General features: G+C 37.2%; 2 protein-coding genes across 2 annotated transcripts in view; one reads left to right on the top strand and one right to left on the bottom strand.

Annotated features, from left to right (window-relative positions):
• The window catches only part of dnah5l (dynein, axonemal, heavy chain 5 like), a 49,877-nt gene extending 37,600 nt beyond the window's left edge, over positions 1–12,277 (top strand). The window contains exons 62-78 of the mRNA XM_073863691.1: positions 69–245; positions 338–532; positions 928–1,083; positions 1,158–1,340; positions 1,475–1,645; positions 1,807–2,185; positions 2,651–2,922; positions 3,173–3,337; positions 3,494–3,761; positions 5,682–5,803; positions 5,915–6,070; positions 6,432–6,623; positions 6,808–6,996; positions 8,972–9,104; positions 9,221–9,429; positions 9,512–9,733; positions 11,879–12,277. Of these exons, the coding sequence (XP_073719792.1) occupies positions 69–245; positions 338–532; positions 928–1,083; positions 1,158–1,340; positions 1,475–1,645; positions 1,807–2,185; positions 2,651–2,922; positions 3,173–3,337; positions 3,494–3,761; positions 5,682–5,803; positions 5,915–6,070; positions 6,432–6,623; positions 6,808–6,996; positions 8,972–9,104; positions 9,221–9,429; positions 9,512–9,733; positions 11,879–12,100 (3,411 nt within the window). The 3' untranslated portion in view covers positions 12,101–12,277. The remainder of the gene's footprint in view (positions 1–68; positions 246–337; positions 533–927; positions 1,084–1,157; positions 1,341–1,474; positions 1,646–1,806; positions 2,186–2,650; positions 2,923–3,172; positions 3,338–3,493; positions 3,762–5,681; positions 5,804–5,914; positions 6,071–6,431; positions 6,624–6,807; positions 6,997–8,971; positions 9,105–9,220; positions 9,430–9,511; positions 9,734–11,878) is intronic.
• Positions 12,278–13,090: 813 nt separating this feature from the next.
• On the bottom strand, positions 13,091–18,558 carry cavin4b (caveolae associated protein 4b). The gene is made up of 2 exons (XM_055182980.2): positions 17,998–18,558; positions 13,091–14,369 (listed from the first exon to the last, which is right to left on the bottom strand). The coding sequence occupies exons 1-2, from the start codon at positions 18,361–18,363 to the stop codon at positions 13,824–13,826; spliced, it is 912 nt and encodes a 303-aa protein (XP_055038955.1). The 5' UTR covers positions 18,364–18,558; the 3' UTR covers positions 13,091–13,823.
• Between the last annotated feature and the right edge of the window lie 3,170 nt (positions 18,559–21,728).

Genomic DNA, 21,728 nt, shown 5'->3' with positions numbered 1-21,728 from the left:
GCTGCTATATAAATCACTCTTGACCTCAAGCCTTGAAAAACATGCATATGGGTCTGTGTCTGTGTCAGGTCCGCTGGACAGAGAGCAGAGCTCAGTTCCAGATGCAAATTAAACATCTGGTGGGTGATGTGTTACTGGCCACTGGATTTCTGTCATACGCTGGACCTTTCAACCAGGAATATCGCAACCTTCTCCTTCAGCAGTGGAAGAAAGAGATGAATATCAGCCACATCCCCTACAGTGAGGTCGGACTGTGTTTTAGAGCAGTATTTGTATGTAACCGTTTAAATTAGTGTTTCGTTCCTTGATCGATTTGTTTGTTTATTTTCTCCTACAGAACCTGAATTTGATCAGTATGCTGGTGGATAATGCCACTATAGGAGAGTGGAACCTACAGGGTCTTCCCAACGATGACCTGTCCATCCAGAACGGCATCATCGTGACAAAAGCATCTCGCTATCCACTGCTTATTGATCCACAGGGACAGGGAAAGATCTGGATCAAGAACCGCGAAAACAAAAATGATCTACAGGTTCTCATCATCAGTTTTACTTTACAGCTTAGCCCCGGCTAGGTCAGGTGGTCTGTCTGTGTGGAGTTTGCATGTTCTCCCTGTGTCCATGTGGTTCTGGGTACTCCGGTTTCTCCACACAGCCCAAAAACATGCATGTTAGGTGAATTGGAGATGCCAAAATGCCCGTCCCCCAATGGATTAACCAGTTGTGTCCATGAATATAGCCATATAAATAGACAAACTCAACAGATTTGTCCAAACGTTATTATATGATTGTTTTATCGTAACAAATAAACAAATATGTTTTATTTACAGTATATTGTTCCTTTGAATTTGCAAATTGTAACTACCTCTATTGAAAGATATATAGTATAATGTACATGTGCACCTGTTTCTTTTTTTTCTCCTACCAGGTGACATCTCTAAACCACAAATATTTCCGAACTCACCTAGAGGACTGCCTGTCTCTCGGCAGACCTCTACTTATCGAGGATGTTGGAGAAGAGCTTGATCCAGTGCTGGATAACATTCTGGAGAAGAACTTCATAAAGACCGGAAAAACGTTCAAAGTTGGTCATGTGATCCTCAATCCTCCCTTTTTTATTTTACTGGACCAAGCTAAGCTCTTTTTCTCTTCTTTTAGGTAAAAGTAGGAGATAAAGAGGTGGATGTCATGAAAGGCTTTACTCTCTACATCACCACTAAACTGGCCAACCCCGCGTACAGTCCTGAGATCAGCGCTAAAGCAGGCGTGGTAGATTTTACCGTCACAATGAAGGGCTTGGAAGACCAGTTGCTCGGACGGGTCATTCTTATAGAGAAAAAGGCAAGTCTGACATTAAGTTTGTTTGTAGGTACTCATTAAGCTTCTCGCAGACACCGAGCAGCTATGATGTTTCCTATGATAAAAAAAACTAAAACATCGACTACAAATATCTGATGAACTATTTTCCAATTCAGGAAATGGAGGCAGAACGTGTAAAGCTTTTGGAGGAAGTCACATCAAACAAGAGGAAGATGCAGGAGTTGGAGAATAATCTTCTGTGCAGATTAACAAGCACTCAGGGCTCGCTGGTGGAGGATGAGTCTCTTATCGAGGTGCTCAGGGTCACCAAAACCACAGCAGAGGAGGTATTTACACAAAAATCATAACACTAGCCAGATGTTCCTATATTTGTCATTATACATTTTCTTCATTCATTGTCATCATAATCTTCATAATGTTATGATTTGCCATCACCCTGGTCTAGCTATGATTATATAAACTCATGCCCAATATTATTTTCTCCTAGGTCAGTGAAAAGCTGGCAGTCGCTGCAGACACAGAAATAAGGATCAACCTTGCACGAGAGGAGTACCGACCAGTGGCCACCAGGGGGAGCATCCTGTATTTCCTGATTGTGGAGATGAGTTTGGTCGATATCATGTACCAGACCTCACTCCGCCAGTTCCTGGGAATCTTTGATATGTCTATGGAAAAGTCGCCAAAATCCCAGATTACAGCTAATAGACTAACCAACATAATGGAGTACCTCACCTACGAAGTGTTTCGATACACAGCTCGAGGACTCTACGAAAACCACAAGTTTCTTTTTACTCTGCTTCTGACTTTAAAGATAGACCTACAGGCCAAAAACATTTCCCACACTGAGTTCCAGACCTTCATTAAAGGTTTGACCCATTTCACAATTTTACAGCGCAAGTTAGCATACCTCACAAAACAGTTTGCAAGCCTATTTAAAGGTGCAGTGTGTAAATTTTAGCGCCATCTTGCCGGGAGATTGTGAATTGCAACCAACGGCTCAGTCCACCGTTCACTGAAACGCATAGAGAAGCTATGGTAGCCGCCACAATACAAACATGTTGTTGTCTAAGACAAAATACAGTAGTATTTTATTACTTTAAATATTGAATTCATACAAAGAAATCAGAACATTTAAGTATACAAGTTGAGTCATAATAAATAAAGTGAAGTTTCAATAGCCCACTTAGAAATTCCCTTACTGATAAAAATGCTGATGTGTCAGATACTTATTTTCCCTGCTGTAGTTCTATATATAATATTGCATTTCTGTCATTAGATCCTTTTTAAAGTTACACACTGCACTTTTAGTTAAATGGCATTCATTTTTTCAGGTGGAGCATCTCTAGATCTAAACTCAGTCGAACCCAAGCCCAAGCGTTGGATCCTGGACATGACGTGGCTAAACCTGGTGCAGCTCTCCAGCCTGCCCCACTTCACCACTCTCCTAATGCAGGTGACCCGTAATGAGCGGGCATGGAAGAGCTGGTTCGATGAAGCCACTCCAGAGGAGGCCCCGTTGCCTGATGGTTACGAGGGCAAGCTGGATGCGTTTCGCAAACTGCTGCTCATTCGAAGCTGGTGTCCTGACCGCACCATTGCACAGGTGATTATTGTCCACTAGGGTGAGACTCATTTCAGAATTGAGTTGTTGAATTGTAATCATTGGAGTAATCATTCAACACTGTATGATTTCTTAATATGACACCACATGTCTGTAATGTGGTCATGGTCAGACACATGCACGGCTTATGTACTGAATTAATTTCCAATAGAGAAAAGATCCATATTTAGGCATATAAAAAGTGAACCGTGATTAATTTGTTAAGTATAACATTATTTATACTTTGAGGCAGGCAAGGAAATACATCGCAGAATCAATGGGAATAAAGTATGCAGAGGGAGTGATCCTGGACATGGAGGTCATGTATGCTGAGAGTGAGAACAGAACGCCTCTAGTCTGCCTCTTGTCTATGGGATCTGATCCCACTGAAAACATAGAGAGACTCTCCAAGTCAAAGGTGTGAAGAATTCACTCTTTTCCATTATGCCATTTGAATGAGCATCATTTATTTATTGTGTCATTATGTCTCTGTGTCTTCTTTAAAATATTATTTATTTTAATTTCTCAGCTATCGATCCAGACATTTTTCACCACTTTTCTTGTTGATTTCCAGGGTGTTCCCTGCAGACCCATCTCCATGGGCCAGGGACAGGAAGTGCATGCACGACGGCTTCTGGCTCAGAGCATGTCTGATGGAGGCTGGTTACTTCTGCAAAACTGCCATTTAGGATTGGACTTCCTGGATGAACTTCTCGATACGGTCACCACAGCAGAGAGCGTTCACGCCGGCTTCAGGTTATGGGTGACCACAGAAGTCCACCCCTCGTTCCCCATTAACTTCCTTCAATCTTCTATTAAATTCACCAATGAGCCTCCACAAGGTGGGTCAACCAAGCATGACATGAATATTTTTAAATTAAACAGCACCCCATAAAATCTATGAACTCCTTAACTCTTTCCTCGCCTTTGATGAGTTATCTCGTCAATTAAGAGAAAACATTTGCATAAAAAAGTGTTTTTAACTTTTATGTCAATCTGCAATACCGCGATTATCCACTATTTACCCAATTTATGAAAAAAACTAAAGCAAAAACGTTATTTAATAATTTTAAACTCTGTGTATGTTTTGATAATCAGTCTGAATCTGATTTCTTACTAAATTTCTTTACAAAAATGCAAATATTTTAGATAATTTGTATTTTTAAAGACAAATACCCATATTTAAGAGTTTATAAGCAGAGGAAAAAATATAGATAGGATGAAAAGTTTTTTCCTGTTTTGATTGTTTATTGTTTGTTTGAAAGCAGAGGGTCTGTTCTTTCATTTGATATATTTGTACGTTTATATATTTTTAGAAGAACACTTTTTCTGGATGGCATTTTTATGAAACATTTGTGAAAATCAAAAAAAAAATGCTGGCAGGCAACTGTTCAAAAAATTAGTAAATCCAAAATGTTATACTGCAATAATTTCTCACTTTTTATTTGTAAGCTTTGTAAGTTTAGCTATCCCAAATCTTAAGTGTTACAAACTGGAAAAAGATCTTGTGAATATTTCACGCATTTATGTTTTTAGGCTTTAATATAAATGTTTATTCTGCTAGCACTTTACATAAAAGTAAATCAAATCCAATAGTCAATTGATAAAGTCAAAATTTTATACATTTTGTTGTTTCATTTTTGATACGATTCAGATTAATTCAATTCAATTCAATTTTATTTATATAGCGCTTTTCACAATTGTTAATTGTTGCAAAGCAGCTTTACATGAGTAAATGTTGGGGAGAACACAGAAAATCAATAGATAATATAAGAAGTAGAATATTGCGGCTAAGGATAAACCGTACAAGCGAGCGTAGTAATAACGTAACGTATACAGTAAAGTGCTTAATTTAAGCCAAAGTTGGCTGACTCTCCCGGGGACGAAAAACCCCCCTACGAGAAAACCCAGTGGGAAAAACTCGTAGAAGGACAAAAAACCCTTGGGAGAAATTTTAATATATATATTTATTATTTAACACGGTAGGGATAGGAAGCGGGTAAGCGGATTAAACTGGTTCAGCCGGTGGTCGTTGGATGTGCATCGGCTGGGCATCAGTAGATCAGTGGTGTGATGACCTTCACAGCAACTGGGTCTGTTTGTCTCATTGTCCTTGAGGTCGAGGACGAGACAGGGAGATAAAAACAGAATTCTATTAGCGTAGGGGCTGTTCGCATGAAATGCAAGTGTCATACAGTACTGTGGTTTAATATTCGCTCGGTTCCAGACAGGCTACCTATTGCGGCAATAGCATATTACCCATATGAGATATGTGAGTGCTAATCAAAATTACTATTGCGGGATAATAACATTTACTGGACATGTGAATGCTTTATTAAAGAAGAATGTCTTAAGTTTAGCTTTAAATTGATCGACTGTGTCTGATACTCCAACATTATTTGGTAAATCATTCCAGAGCTTAGGGGCTAAGTAGGAAAATGATCTACCACCTTTAGACACTTTTGATATTCTAGGGATAATTAAGTTACTTTATATTATTAGCAGATTTATGCATTTGGCTTTTATCCAAAGCAACATCCAGTGCATTCTAGGTAAAAATTTTTAGGATGTGGGATGAAAACCATGATCTTTGTTAGCTCTGCTAATGCAATGCTCTGTCAATTGAAGTACAGGAACATTAAAGATATTATTTAATCTCTGATTCTTCAAGATCATCATTAAAATGGCATTAGGAATAAAACAGGAAGTGAAAGCATGCGGTGACAGATAATGTGAGGTTAATGGTGTGTACTGTGATGCAGGAGTGAAGGCCGGACTCAAGCGGACGTACAACAGCGTGACTCAGGAACAGCTGGAGATCACCAACATGCCTCAGTGGAGACCACTTCTCTATGCCGTGGCCTTCCTCCACACCACAGTCCAGGTCGGCACAGCTGTTACACCACGTCACGGCTCCTGACATCCTTTACATGCATCTAAACTTTTAATATGTGCGGAAAGTCATTTTTTATTATTGTTATTATAACTTTAAAAGGAGAGACGAAAATTTGGTCCACTTGGCTGGAACATTCCTTACGAGTTCAACCAGGCTGATTTCACCTCCAGCGTTCAGTTTGTGCAGAATCACCTTGATGATGTGGACATCAAAAGAGGAGTAAACTGGAACTGCCTGCGGTACATGCTAGGAGAGGTACTGTATCTTTCCATATTGATGTTTATATTAATCCAGCAGTTCAGCCATGTTAAACTATTTTAATTCATTGATTAAACGCGGGGTGCATGATTTTTTGCATTAGTCTGGTTGAGTACCAAAACACACTTGTAGCCAATCAGCAGTAAGGGGCATGTCTACTAAACGACATCGTTGCATGGGTCTCGTATGTGCGGGGCGGGTTTATCAAACGAGGGCCAGATTCTATTAGGATAGGGGCGTGTTTGTTTAGGGAATTTCAAATGTCAACATTGGCTTTCAGAGATCATGCACCCCACCTTTAAGTTGATTTAACTTCTTGGATGAGAATGAGACATTTTTGTCCATGTTTGCTTCGTAGGTGCAATACGGCGGACGGGTCACAGATGACATGGACAAGCGTTTGCTCAATACATTTGCTCGCATCTGGTTCAGCGAGACCATGTTTGGAGAGACGTTCTGCTTCTATAAGGGATATACTATACCAAAGGCCAAGATGCTGCAGGATTACCACACACACATTGATGCCCTTCCATTAGTTGACACTCCTGAGGTGATGCAACATCAAAAATATTCTCAGAATCTCCAGTTTATTTCTGTGGGATGCTCTTTAACATTTGTCTGATTCAAGGGCCGTGGGGCTTAACAAAGGGTCAATGACCAAACCACACTTTTCACATGTTTTTTGTAAACATAAAATGAATAGTAGAATTATTGATTCAAATTCAATTGAATAGGTTTTTGGCCTCCATCCCAATGCTGACATCACTTACCAGACAAACATGGCTAATGAAACCCTGAGCACCATCGTCAACATCCAGCCCAAAGACAGCGGCGGTGGTGGGGGCGAAACCAGAGAGGCGTCCGTCCAGCGAATGGCCAATGAGATGCTGGAGAAACTACCAGCTGACTATGTGCCACACGAGGTGAAGATCATAATTAATCATAATCCGTTAATCATAATGCTTATACTTTGCCACATTATATATTATGTTGATATTGGTTTCAAGCACATCGGCAGTGTTGGGAAAGCTCACTTTCTACATGAACTAGTTTAATTCACAGTGCACAAATTTTAAAATGACTATTTCAGTTCATATTTCAAAATTTTGATCTAGTTCACAGTTCCAAAAACTATATTATTTTTATACTATATTTTATGGCGTAATAGCACTTTTGGGAGTACTTCGACTCGCCTGAAAAGTCAGCTCCCCTTCTCACTCTCGTAATGGGAGAGGGAGGGTGTTACTGCGCCGAGTCGAAGTACTCCCAAAAGTGCCATTACGCCATAAAATGTAGTTCCTCTTTTAAATCCGCTTAGAAAAGCGCTACGTTTTATTTTGTACCACCAAACTTGCTCGTATAACTACTCGTCTTAAATAGGAAAAACGTTGATGTGTTTGGTCACTTCTAACTTTATCTCTAAATGGTACCATTGAATGAATGGGGCTAAGCTAAATGCTATCGAAGTGTCGCAGCGCGCTCCATCGCTTACGTGCACGCACACAGATGATAGAGGGATGTATCAACAATTCTTAGTTAAGGTAACATATTTTAATATTGAAAATGAGTAGACTATTCCTTTAAAAGGCTAGCCGGGTGCCGCACATCGGGCGAGAAGCGCTGCGAGGCGTCGCGTGTATTAATCGTAAACGATTTAGGACAAATATGATGTTATTTAATGTTAAACTATGTGAGTGGCACGGCAGGGATTTCAGCAGGGTCCAGTCAGTGTTGTTTTGATGACGCATGCAGCGCGAAACAGAAACACCTACTGGTGGCGATGTTGCCAGATTGGCTGTTTTTTCCGCTACACATTAAGGCCTGTTTACAGTGTGTTTTAGCCGGGTTTTTGCCTGGAAGACTCTATAGAAATCTGGCACCCTATTTAACGACGTTAAACTGAGAGATCGTGCCGTTCACAAACATCAGAATGAACGAGTTCACAGTAACGTTCATCAGGCAGTAATACAGTACGTTCAGTTCATGTTCGCCCAAAATATGAACTCGTTCAGGCACAACACTGCACATCGGTGTGTCGATTTTTATATTTTATTTTAAAAATGATGGCAACCAGCATAATGCACACTGCAAAAAATTTTGTCTTGTTTTCAGTAAAAATATCAAAAAAAGTATTAAATTAAGATGTATTTTCTTGATGAGCAAAATGACCTAGGAAAATAAGTCTGGTTTTTAGACAAAAAAATATAAATTTTAAGTAAATTATACTGCAAAAAATGATTTTCAATAAAAAAAAAATCTTGGTATTTTTGTCTTGTTTTCAGTGGAAATATCTAGAAATTCTTAAATTAAGATGCTTTTTCTTGATGAGCAAAATGACACAAGAAAATAAATGCTTGTTATGCACAAAATCACTTAAATTTGATATTTTTGGTCTAAAAACTAGACTTATTTTCTTGGGTCGTTTTGCTCATCAAGAAAAAGCATCTTAATTTAAGAATTTTTAGATATTTTTACTTGAAAATAATTTTTTTTGCAGTGTATAAAAATGGGATCAGAAAGAATGTGACCTTTAAAACAAGCAAAAAATCTGCCAATGGAATAAGAAAAATTTTCTTGAAATAAGTTTACTTTTCTCATAAACACTTAATTCAATATTTTTTTCTTATTCCATTGGCAGATTTTTTTTGCTTGTTTAAAGCACTAATTTACTTAAAGTTTATATTTTTTGTCTAAAAACTAGACTTATTTTCCTAGGTCATTTAGCTCATCAAGAAAATACATCTTCATTTAAGAATTTTTAGATTTTTTTTACTGAAAACAAGACAAAAAAACTAAGTAAGAAGGATTTTTTTGCAGTGCAGTGCTTTATGCAGGCTTTGCCATGGTACTGCATATTAATTAAATGCACACAATAACTTTTAATTTGACTTTATGCAGGTGAAGCATAATCTACAAAAAATGGGTGCATTTCAGCCCATGACTATATTTCTGCGTCAGGAGATTGACAGAATGCAGCGTGTCATCGGGCGTGTCCGCATTACCCTCACTGACCTTAAACTGGCCATCGATGGTGAGTTTGAAAAGTTTTCACTATTAAACAAAGAAACATTGACATCACCAGAAGTGTGTAGAACAGACAACATCATATTTGTATTGTAATACTATATGGCTTTTTATTATCCTAAGGGACCATAATCATGTCCGAGGATCTCCGTGATGCTCTGGATAGCATGTACGATGCTCGTGTACCAAAGTCCTGGCAAAAGATCTCTTGGGAATCTGCTACACTGGGATTCTGGTTCACTGAGCTCCTTGAGCGAAACCAACAATTCCACAACTGGATATTTAATGGTCGACCTCATCAGTTTTGGCTCACAGGGTTTTTCAATCCACAGGTTGGGCAAAAAGGATAAACATAGCATTAATAAACTTTAACTTTCTCCACTAAATTGATTCACTGTCTGTAATTTATTAAAGGGATTCTTAACAGCGATGCGTCAGGAGACCACTCGAATGAATCTGAGTAAAGGTTGGGCTTTAGACACCGTCGTCCTACTCAACGATGTCACTCGCATGGCAAAAGAAGACATCGTGGGCCCTCCCCCGGGGGATGTGGGCGGAGTCTACATCTACGGCCTCTATCTGGATGGTGCAGGGTGGGACAAGAGAAATGCGAAACTAATAGAATCTCCTCCGAAGGTATTAAAGAAAAGTTTATATACTGCAACAGATACACACTAATTGCCAAAAGTATGTTGGTATTCATTTCTAACAGGCTTGGCTTTTTCAGCTACATGTACATTAGATGTAAATAGTGATGTTATAATAGTGAGTCTGATTTTGATCATGTACAATCCTCCCATTACAATGTTGAACACCTCTCTACAGCCATGTCCCAATATCTAGTACAAATCTTCATAGCAGAAAAGAAGCTTTAGTAAATGAAGATCCAAGCACCTGTTAATTTCCATGGTTTTTCGATGGCATCTCTGGGGGTCCAGATATTTTTGGCCTTGAAGTGTTGAACTTTTAAAGTCCCCCTGTAGTTGATAATTGTGGTCATTATCTTTGATCATTAAAATGACATTTTGGTTTCTTAATGCTTTAAAATAGCTTGAATGTTACTCTGCACCCTTGCTTTAAGTATGCCAAGGCATAAATATTCAAATTATTTCCCTCTCCAACTCAACCACAACTGCAGACTTGAGAAGAAAATACTCAACAGTGATGTTGACCGATGAATTTTCAGATAGTTTTTCTTAAAGCTTATTAAAAACACCAAAAAGACATAAGTAGGCAATAAGGTATGAGAAGCTGTGCTGTATCGTGGAATAATTCACGGTTGTGGGGCACAATGTGAAGCAAGTGGAGTCAAAGCAATCCCTTTAGCTGTGACGTATTCATATTACAGTATAGAAAGTACCCTTATTGCTTTAATTAAATGGTTACCACAAATGTTAAAGCAAAAAATATATATCAACACAACTTTTATTTAGTCCCTGATAGACTAAGAACAGCAACCAAATGTTTCACTTATATGACCCTGGACCACAAAACCAGGCATAAGTAGGGATATCCAACAATGTAATTAAATGGGTCAAAATGACGATTTTATTTTTGGACAAAAATCATATATTTTTTGTAAATTTGCTATTGTAAATACACTCACCTAAAGCATTATTAGGAACACCTGTTCAATTTCTCATTAATTCAATGATGCAATGGTGTGGGGGATATTTTGTTGGCACACTTTACGGCCCTTAGTGCAAATTGAGCATCGTTTAAATGCCATGGCCTACCTGAGCATTGTTTCTGACCATGTCCATCCCTTTATGACCACCATGTACCCATCTTCTGATGGCTAATTCCAGCACGATAATGCACCATGTCACAAAGCTCAAATCATTTCAAATTGTTTTCTTGAAGATGACAATGAGTTCATTGTACTAAAATGGCCCCCACAGTCACCAGATCTCAACCCAATAGAGCATGTTTGGGATGTGGAACGGGAGCTTAGTGCCCTGGATGTGCATCCCACAAATCTCTCTCAACTGCAAGATGCTATCCTATCAATATGGGCCAACATTAAAAAAAGAATGCTTTCAGCACCTTGTTGAATCAATGCCACGTAGAATTAAGGCAGTTCTGAAGGCGAAAGGGGGTCAAACACAGTATTAGTATGGTGTTCCTAATAATCCTTTAGGTGAGTGTATATGAACACTTTATTTATCATAAGTAATATGTTTTGCTAAGGATGATTTTATTTGGACAACTTTAAAGCCGATTTTCGTAATATTTTGATTTTTGCATCCTTAGATTTCAGATTTTCAAATAATGTCCAATCCTAACAAACCATACATCAATGGAAAGCTTTTTAAATGATGTATTATTTTCAATTCGAAAATAACATTTTCAATTTTTTTTGTAGTTTTGTGGTCCAGGCTCACTTATTTTGCTGATTGTGGTTTATTGTAAATAAACACATCTATTGAACATGCAGAAATGAGGACAGGAACTATAATTTTTTTATAAACAACATTAAAAACTTGAATGAAATTAACCACCTAAGACTTGTATGTAGAAGCCATCAGAGTTTGGTTTGTTGTTAAAATGGTCAGGTGAACAGCACAATTTAGCACGATACAAATCCACGATTTGTATGAAAGCAATCCTTTCTTACTCACAGATGCTATTTATGAATGCAAAGTACAAAACAATACAGTGTTTAAAACAAACGTTAAATCAAGTGTGAAACATGCAGTGATCTTCTAAACCAAGTCAACTAATCAATCATGTCGTCTTTACATGTAGAACAGCATTTTACATTTCTTGTCTTGTTGTCAGGTTCTCTTCACACCGCTGCCAGTGGTGCACGTTTACGCGGTGAGCAGCGTGAATAACACCGAACTCAAGAAGCCTCTCCCCATCAACCTGTACTCCTGCCCAGTGTACAAGAAACCCAGAAGAACGGATCTGACCTATATCTTCTCACTGCTGCTCCGGACCAGTCAATATCCAGAACACTGGACTCTGAGAGGAGTCGCATTACTCTGCGACTGCAAGTAAACTCATGCAAAATTAAAAAAAAAAAAATAGAATAAATCAATTTAAAACAACATAATAATAATAATTTGAAAACTATCCTATAAGTTAGTTTCCTATAATACTGTTATAATTTATTGTGCATTGTTATTAAGACATGATAAGAATAAAAGTGACATACAACAGCATCCTTAAAGAAAAGTTCAGATTGATTTCAAAGCACTCATTTATATTCAGTGCAACATCAGATATATTTTAGATAATATTTTCTCTGACTCTTACACAAACTCTTCAGAAACCAGCTGATTAAGTTAATACATTTATTTAAAAATCCTTCAACTAAATAATGATGTTCATTCACCAAGTTCAAATAGCAAAAATTTATGTTTTTTGAAGGTTACATGTTTTATTACACAGAAAATGGGTGATTCTCACGAAATCCAGACTTAAAATGTGTCCAGCATCAGATTTTTTTTTTGGCCTTATAAGATTAAGGTCTGAACTTACTATAGCCATTATTTTTAGAGGATTTAAAAAATATTTCCTATAGAATTATTTAAATATTTTAGATCAAAAATTATCATTACCGCAACATGATATTATATTAAATAACAATTTTTTTTAAATGTTAGTTCCTTGAGGGCTTAAACAATGATTGAAAATTGTTGTGGAGGATGAGAAAATTTTTCTTGGACACATTTATATTCCTTATTATAGTCTCTACATTTACCAATGATCACCAAATACCACATGTTTCTTTACTGTAAATGTTTATATTATAACATGCACTGAAGCTTTTTATTTTTTAATTAAAAATATTTCCATGTTAAAAGAACCCAAATCCAGTCATGGACACGTTGCGGTAATAAAAATGTTCCCCTTAAATGTGAAAAAAAATTGGTTTGTATGATGTCATTTGAAATCACGTGCAAAATAGTACATGAAGAGATGTTTGTAACTGTATGCTTCTTATTGACACCTCATAAGTCTAATTTCACGAGAATCACCCAAATGTGTGTTTACAAAGGGCTTGTTTATCCAGTTAATGCATTATACTCCAAAAGAAAACAACCACAACATCAAAACTATGAAATGAAAATAAAACGATGTTATTCATCATTGACAGCTCATGCTGAATGTCAATCAACACAAGAATATATCAAAAGTTCTGAAGAGAAAGTCCAGAATTCACTTCTGTTCCCCGTCGTGTATCAATGATTGACTGTTCATTCAGCCATTTCAGAAAAAAACATTTCTTAAAATCCGTCACACACGCCTTACAAATAATACCGTATTCCTAAAAGGTGCTCTCAGTACCTTGTTAAATAAAGTATATCTAAAGTCTGACCAGTCTTATCAGTGTCCTAGAAAAAGCTACAGTACTTTACATAAAGCAGGACAAGCTATACGCTACCTGGATGCTGACCAATACAAAATAAATACTGAGTTCACCTTTTAGCTCAGTTTAAAAGCTGAGTTTAAAATGAAAAATCATACCCTACTTATATTACTTTATAGTACATTGGTTTAACATTCACAACTTTTCAGAGTCCATAATATCTGTAAACAAGAAAAAAAGATTGTGTACTATATAGTGTACAACTTCCATCATTTCTTCTGTCAGTTTCAACTGTAAGCACCATCCACTGTTCCTCACAATAAGATCCCAGTCTTTACACCTTCAAGTTCTTCATAATCTCTACATTAGTCTTTCCCAAATGTGATTTCTCCTAGTCATCCTTGCCGCTTAAGAAAGCTGCTTCATATCGTACATCGGCACTTCAGATTCCTCGCCTTTGCCCTCATCCGGACCTTCTTGTTTCTCCGTCGGCTCCGTGTAGGCTACGTCGGCACCGGCCTTCCGACCCTTCGGTGGTGGGATGGGTGCTTTTCCTTCTGTGGTCCCCTCTGCTCCCTCCTGACCTTCAGCCACCGTCCTCTCCTTTTTCAGGTTCAGCCTTTCCTTCAGGCGCTCCCCCGACTGGCGGATTTTGTCACGTCGTTCGGTCGGCACTATACGCTCGCCCAGCTTGTTGACTTTGCTACCCAGGCTCTCCCTGGTCTTGGTCATGTTCTCGCGTGAGAAGGTTTGCTTCAGGCTTTCGATGCGTTTTAGGCCGGTCTTCTTCATTTTGGCAGCCGTGGAGTCGTTTGCCTCCTCGACCACCATGTACTCCTCGTCTGAGTCGGGAAGCACAATCTCTTGAGCATCTGGGTCTACGGAGACGTCTCCGCCCGATGCCCCCTTTGGAGAGGATTTGGGCGCAGCTACAGCTGGGACCTCGTTTTCTCCCTGTGAAAAAAGAAAAACAGGTGTAGAACATCAAAGACATTCGATTAAATGAGTTCAGGTTGCTCGATGTAGCGCTTGCTTATGTGATTATTCTGTGAAACAATGGTAGAGTTCCACAGTTAACACACTTTGCACCATAATGATGACAAATTATCATAATTATATCTCTATAAACAAAAATATGTTCAATTTATCTATTACTCGCATATTTAAGAATCAGACATTAAACATTAAAAGCAGATTTTGCATAGTGTTGTGTCGGTTCACAACATGCAATCTCATGAGCATGCACACATTTTAAAGGGGACATATCATGAAAATCTGACTTTTTACACATTTAAGTGCTATAATTGGGTCTCCAGTGCTTCTATCTACCTTGAAAAGTCAAAAAAGATCTCCCATTAACTTATTTTTGGTAAACCATTCTTTGCAAGCATGTGAAAAAATAGCTTATTGAAAATTGGCTCCCCTTGTGATGTCAGAGGGGGATCTTATTATAATAATACCGCCCCTTAATCTGCACTATCCAACCACAGCACTGCCATTTAGTACAGAGAGAGAGAAAAAATTAATAGCAAACTTAAATTTCAATTTCAACAAACCATTATTATGGTGATCAGTGTTTGCATTTAATCCGCTTATTTGCATTGTAAAGGACACACCCAAAAACAGCACATTTTTGCTCACACTTACAAAGTGTTAATTTTAATGTTAAAATAAATTATCTATATGGTATTTTGAGCTAAAACTTCACATACATACTCTGGAGACACCAAAGATTTATGTGACATTGAAAACTTTGCCATAAAAAGTAAAAAAATTAATATGAGTTTAAAAGATATACTTTTTTTGGGTGGAATATGCAAATAAGCAACATTTAAAGAATTAGCACAGTTAAACTTGATCACACCAGAAGCTCTCACTACCATTTGACATCAAAAAGTTTGTCTGGTAAAGGTCAGGCAGGATTACAAAATGTTTCAGTGAAAAAAATTATAATTTTGTGCATTTATAGGGATTAAAGGGATAGTTCACCGAAAAATATTTTTCTCACCCTCAAGCTGTTTCAAACTTTTAGATTATAGATTTCATTGTTCTGCTGAAACACAAATGACTATATTTTGAAGAATGTTTGTAACCAAGCAGATCTGAGGCACGATTGACTTCTATAGTAAGACATGAATGGTGCCCCAGATCTGTTTAAGATCCATTTAAATTATCCTCATTTGTGTTCGGCAGAAATTTTTTTTTAAACAGGTTTGGAACAACTTGAAGATGATTAATGTTTGACCAAACTTAAATTTTTCGGTGAACTGTCCCTTTAACATCCTGGCTTATTTAAAGGCACTGGCTAAAATATATATAGCACAGTGAATTATGTCCTAACAGATGGACCAAAGCCAGTTAAGATCCCACAACATAATCATTAAGCACTAGCGAAACAATGTTTTTATAGAAGAAAAGCATACCGATCATAAACCAGCAGTTTGCAATAGTTCACGATTTAAAGTCTCTCTGTCAGTGACTGTTTTAATCATCACTCAGTGAGATGTGATAGGACTATATTAGGACATGAAGCTTAGCTCTCAGAATAACCCAGAACAAATCTGTCAGCTGTTGCTTGCTCACGGTAAAGCCACAGTAAGACACATCAGACAGTACTTTAAAAGTTTGATATTAACATTGAAAATGATCGTGCGTCCGTGTCCAATATGATTTTCTATTAACAGAATAGATGTACTTATCGTTATATTTGTTGTCAAGCTAGAAATCCCAACATGTAAAACAATAGCAGATCTATTTGTTGATGTTGAATGAAACAGCGTTTCCAGTTTTAAAGAAAGACACATTGCTATATGATGTAATCATTTCTGTATTTCATCTGTCAGAAAAGAGTGGTCCCTAGCTGTCACCGGGGCCGTACCCTTTCCAAAAGTACACCTTTGCAACTAAAAATTTCATATTAGTACCTCAGATGTATATATTGGTACTAAAGGTTGCATATCAAAGGTACATATTAGTATCTTAAAAGTAGTGGTACCAAGTGTATACATGTCTGAACCTAAATGCTACATATAAGGACCTTTTAAAAAGCGAATGCCCTATTGACCAGTGTTGGGGAAAGTTACTATTAAAAGTAATGCATTACAATATTAAATACTCCCAAAAAAGTAACTAATTGCGTTACTTAGTTACTTTTCAGGGAAAGTAATGCTTACATTACTTTTTAGTTACTTTTGCATTACTTTTTCTTGTCTGAGGCTTGATCTCTTTCAGGCCTTGCAGGTGTTTTTCATGACTGAAAGGTTCTGCATTCAGATATTGCATATTTCATCACAAAAATGTCAAGCTCTGGCCTGCCATCTCAGTTTCTGACTCAAACTGTTCTCGCACAGTGCGCATAGAGTACATAATGTGACTATGTTTTGTTTAATTCAGTACATATTTTTTTATGTAACTTGCATTACTTTTTTTAAAATAAAAAGTACTTACTCGTTACTTCAGAAAAGTAATATTATTACGTTATGCACGTTACTTGTAATGCGTTACCCCCAACACTGCTAGTGACCGCTTGGGATAGGGCGGCCATTCGTGCCAGCTCCGCCGGACACGCCCCGAACACGTTTTCGGGTGCGTTCAACGGAAGTCGCGTTGATCGACCGCATATGTCATCAAGGTTTAATATTTCGGGTTCAATTTCAGAAAAGCAACCTTTACATTTCAAGGTAAGAATGAAACTACAATGATTGTATGTCTTAAAATACATTTTAATTTTATAATGAATTTTAACTGAAATGTGAGAACCTCGATGACGTATGCGGTCAAGCAACGCGACTTCCGGAGAACGCACCCGAAAACATGCTCGGGACATGTCCGGAGGAACTGGCACAAATGGCCACCCTAGCTTGGGACCATTTTTTTCTGACAGTGTATTCATTTTTTATCTCTTACTTTTAGACAGAACAACAACTCAATATCTTCCATGTAGGTCTCTTTGTTTGATTCAGGATTCAGTTTAAGTAAAAAATATTAGAAATGGTAGATATAAGTGCACTTCTACTCCGTCATGGGTCAAGTTTCACGGTCTATCTGCTTGTTTCTCCAAATGTCCACATATCAGATAAGATGGCCGCCAACCTAATCCTGTTTCCAGATCCTCATTCCCACTGGCAGGACATTCCTGCTGCATTGCTTTTGGCTGAAGGCCACATGAAACCTTACGTCTAACCTTCTAGTGTAACTTGATATATCTTGGATCACGCAAGACCTTGTATCTTGAAATAATCAGGCTATCTTTCCTGTAGCTTAATCGGAGCATTGTGTAAGCTTAAGGAGAGATGAAGATCTTGTATAGTTTGAATATAAATTGCTTTGCAAGCGTCTTCCAAATGTATAAATGCAAATCTTGGATGACCTTTCACACTCAACTTGTACTCAATGTCATAAACTTTATATCAACCTTGAGCAATGAAAACTAGTCCAGTATTATGGAGAGCTAAAAAGTTTGACCAACTATATGGATCCAAATTTTGGACCGTCAGCTTTATAGGGAAAACATCATGGACTTAATTGAAGATATTAGTACTGTCAAAAACCAAACGTTCCAATGATGAACATCTAGTCTTACCTGATAGATGACCACGCGAAACTTGTTCTTGTTCAGCAACTCGACCTGCGTCTCCTCCACTTTCTTTACTCGGATGTTCTGCTTCTCCACACGGACACGGACGTCCTTGATGTGGCAGCTGACCTTGCGCGTTTTCTCCAGAAGTTTCTCGACGATGCTACTCGTCACCGTGTGCTCCTTCGTCAGCTTCACGACATCCCCCTGGATGGCCTTCATGGTGTTCTCCAGCTCTAGTTGTCGCTCTTCCATACGTTGCTGGCAGGCCTGTACGGTGTCTATGATCCCAGACACCCTCTCCAGAAGAGTGAAGATGTTTAGGGCGCTGGGCTCATCTGCCACCGCTGCCAATCCCAGTTTATCAGCCATGCTTCTCCTTGTACCTGCGCGGACCCTTGATGAAACCTTCTGAAAGCGTCAGGTCCTGGTTTGGGAACGGGGTTGGATATCTGCTAGTGTATATGGGGGTGTTGGGTTATAGGACGAGATGGGGTGGGATGCTGGACCATGGAGCCGTGATGGATCATGAAAGACTCTCCCTCTGACTGGAGCTTCACCAATGAAGAATATACAAGCTCCACCCTTTTTGTAAATAGGGAACACAAGGTTCAAAGGGCAGACACATTGGGAGACATTAAAAATAAGTGTAGGGGAATTGGATGGGGGGCACCAAATCACCTCACCATGAATACAGTCTTATAAATATCCACAGTAAAGTGACACCTTGTCATTTTTAGAAGATGCAGCTGTGATAATGGAAACCCCCTTCTTTCACAACCGTACTATTTTTTCCAAAGTACTCAGATCTAATCATCTTCAATGAAAAGCCAATGACGTATGGTATATTCGTGATGTCCTAAAGCTTTTTTCACTCATATTCACCTTATCTCCCAACTCTGGATAGTAAAGGTTTGCAGGCATCTTTCTGAATTCTGGATACATGAAATGTCTTAATCCAGGATACACAAAATCAGACACCAAACCAAACAAAAAAAAGCATATATTTATCAAACTGCATGCTGGCCTCAATCATTCAGTGCCCTGGGGAAAAATGATTCACCTTAAGGAAGAGGATCTGCATCTCTCCTTGAGCTCAGAGGACTCTGTCCAAACCCGTGAAATGATGCCACCAGCTGCTGTCTATTATTAAACCCCAGTGCCGTCTATAATTACCCATCAGTCGTGTCATAGCTGACTGAGGCCATCTTACATCTCAAAAACTCATTCAGCTGACACTCAACACCACTTTCTTACACACAAAATCGAACTTTGTTAGACTCATATGACCAAACTTTCTTAGATCTGGTCTTTATTTCTCCAGATATTATTTTAATTTAAGCTATGGGATTTGTTGATGAACAAGACATTTTGTAAAGATGCCCAAGATTTGAAATCTTAGGACGTGATACTTGAACTGGATTCAAATGAACTGAAAGAACAGCAGTCTATAATTAGATTACGCTAATAGATCGTGTTACTTAGGTTGACTTGCTAAGCCAAACCATGACAGTCTAACATTTATTCACAGTCCAACAGCTAACCTAAAGTGTTTTACAAGAGACTTTATTATCTCAATATGTTGGCATTTTTGTCTTGTTTTCAGTACAAATATCTTAAATGTTTTAAATCAAGATGCATTTTCTTGAGTAAAATCACCTAAGAAAATAAGTTTAATTTTGAGACCAAAAAATTTAAATGTAAGTGAATTTGTGGTTAAAAAAAGCAAAAAACAATCTGCCAGTGGGGTAAGAAAACTTTTCACTTTTCTTGAATTAAGTGTTTATACTGCAAAAAATGACTTTCTTACTTAGTATTTTTGTTTTGTTTTCAGTAGAAATATCTTAAAATTCTTAAATTAAGATGTGTTTTCTTGATGAGCAAAATTACTTATAGAAAATAAGTCTAGTTTTTAGACAAAAAATATAAAATTTATAAAATATAAAATTTAAAAAAATCTTGAAATAAGTTTACTTTTGTCTTAATTCAATTGTCACTTAATTCAAGAAAAAAATCTCACCCCATTGGCAGATTTTTTTGCTTGTTTTAAGCACAAATTCACTCAAATTTTGTATTTTTCTAAAAACTAGATTTTGATTATCAAGAAAATACATACAATGCAAAAAATGATTTTCAAGAAAAAAATTCTTAGTATTTTTGTCTTGTTTTCAGTAAAAATATCTAAAAATCCTTAAATTCAGATGCTTTTTCTTGATGAGCAAAACGACCCAAGAAAATAAGTCTAGTTTTTAGACCAAAAATATCAAATTTAAGTGATTTTGTGCATAAAACAAGCAAAGAAATCTACCAATGGGGTAAGCAAATGTTTATTGAATTTTTCTTGAATTTAGTGTTTAAGAAAAAAATTTAAGATTTTTCTGCTACCCCATTGTCAGATTATTTTTGCTTGTTTTATGCACAAATACATTTGATTTTTTTTTTGTCTAAAACTAGACTTATTTTTCATTTTGCTCATCAAGAAAATGCATCTTGATTTAAGAATGTTTTTATAATTTTATTTAAAACAAATATACACACTGCAAAAAATTACTTTCAAGAAAATTTTTACTTAAGTGTTTTTGTCTTGTTTTCAGTAAAAATATCAAAAAATTCTTAAATTAAGATGTATTTTCTAAATGAGCAAAACGACCCAAGAAAATAAGTCTAGTTTTTAGACAAAAAATATCAAATTTAAGTGATTTTGTGCATAAAACAAGCAAAAAAGCTTACGCCATTGGCAGATTTTTTTGCTTGTTTATGCACAAAATCTCTTAAATTTGACATTATCATTTTTAGACTTATTTTCTTGGGTCATTTTGCTCATCAAGAAATACATCTTAATTTAAGAATTTTTAGATATTTTTACTGAAAATAAGACAAAAAAACTAAGTAAGAAAGTCATTTTTTTCCAATGTAGACAAAATACTAAGAAATTATTTTTTTGCAGTGATAATATTTACTTCTATTTACAGCTGTACATTTCATCCTGCTTGATCCTCCTTGATCCTAATGGTGGGTGCAATGTTTCCCCCATTCATTATGTAAGCTCGAACTGATTTTGCCAAGTGAGAGATGTCCTCAGGGCAACATATTGTGTTGACCCAAGGACAACATTTTTCTAAATAAAACCTAAACCCACCCCAAACCCCAACCCTAAAATCAGAGGGACATGATAAGTGAAAAACAATGGTCTAGAAACAGCTAATCCTGGTTGTAAGCTTAAACTTAAAACTTATTTCTGAAATCTGATTGGTTGATTGAAATGTTGTCCCAGGGTCAACATAATGTTGCCCTGAGGATATCAACCACTTGGCAAAATCAGGAGAGCCCATTATGTAACTAGTCTTGGTTCATTCACAATAATTATGTTTTCAACAAGTACCTTCCATCTTGAAATCCGACCTGTGGCCAGTTGCATAAACACAGCTACTAAGTTAATAGTTCACCCAAAAATAAAAATTCTGTCATCATTTTCTGACTCTCATGTTGTTATAAACCTGTAAAAATGTCTTTGTTCTGATGAACACAAAGGAAGATATTTTGATAAATGTTTGTAACCAAAGCGAACATGAGCCCCATTCACTTCCATAGTAGGAGAAGAATACTATGGAAGTGAATGGGGCTCATGATCGGTAGAATGCAGAATTTGCATATTTGGGGAACTATCCCTTTAAGAGTGTGTCTTAAGAACTAATCTGACCAACTAGCTAGGACTATATTATATTTTTCATCTTCAA

This window comes from Misgurnus anguillicaudatus, chromosome 25, assembly GCF_027580225.2.
Source record: "Misgurnus anguillicaudatus chromosome 25, ASM2758022v2, whole genome shotgun sequence".
NCBI lineage: Eukaryota > Metazoa > Chordata > Actinopteri > Cypriniformes > Cobitidae > Misgurnus > Misgurnus anguillicaudatus.
The sequence above is the reverse complement of the archived record's forward strand: the minus strand, read 5'-3'. Positions and strand labels throughout refer to the sequence as shown.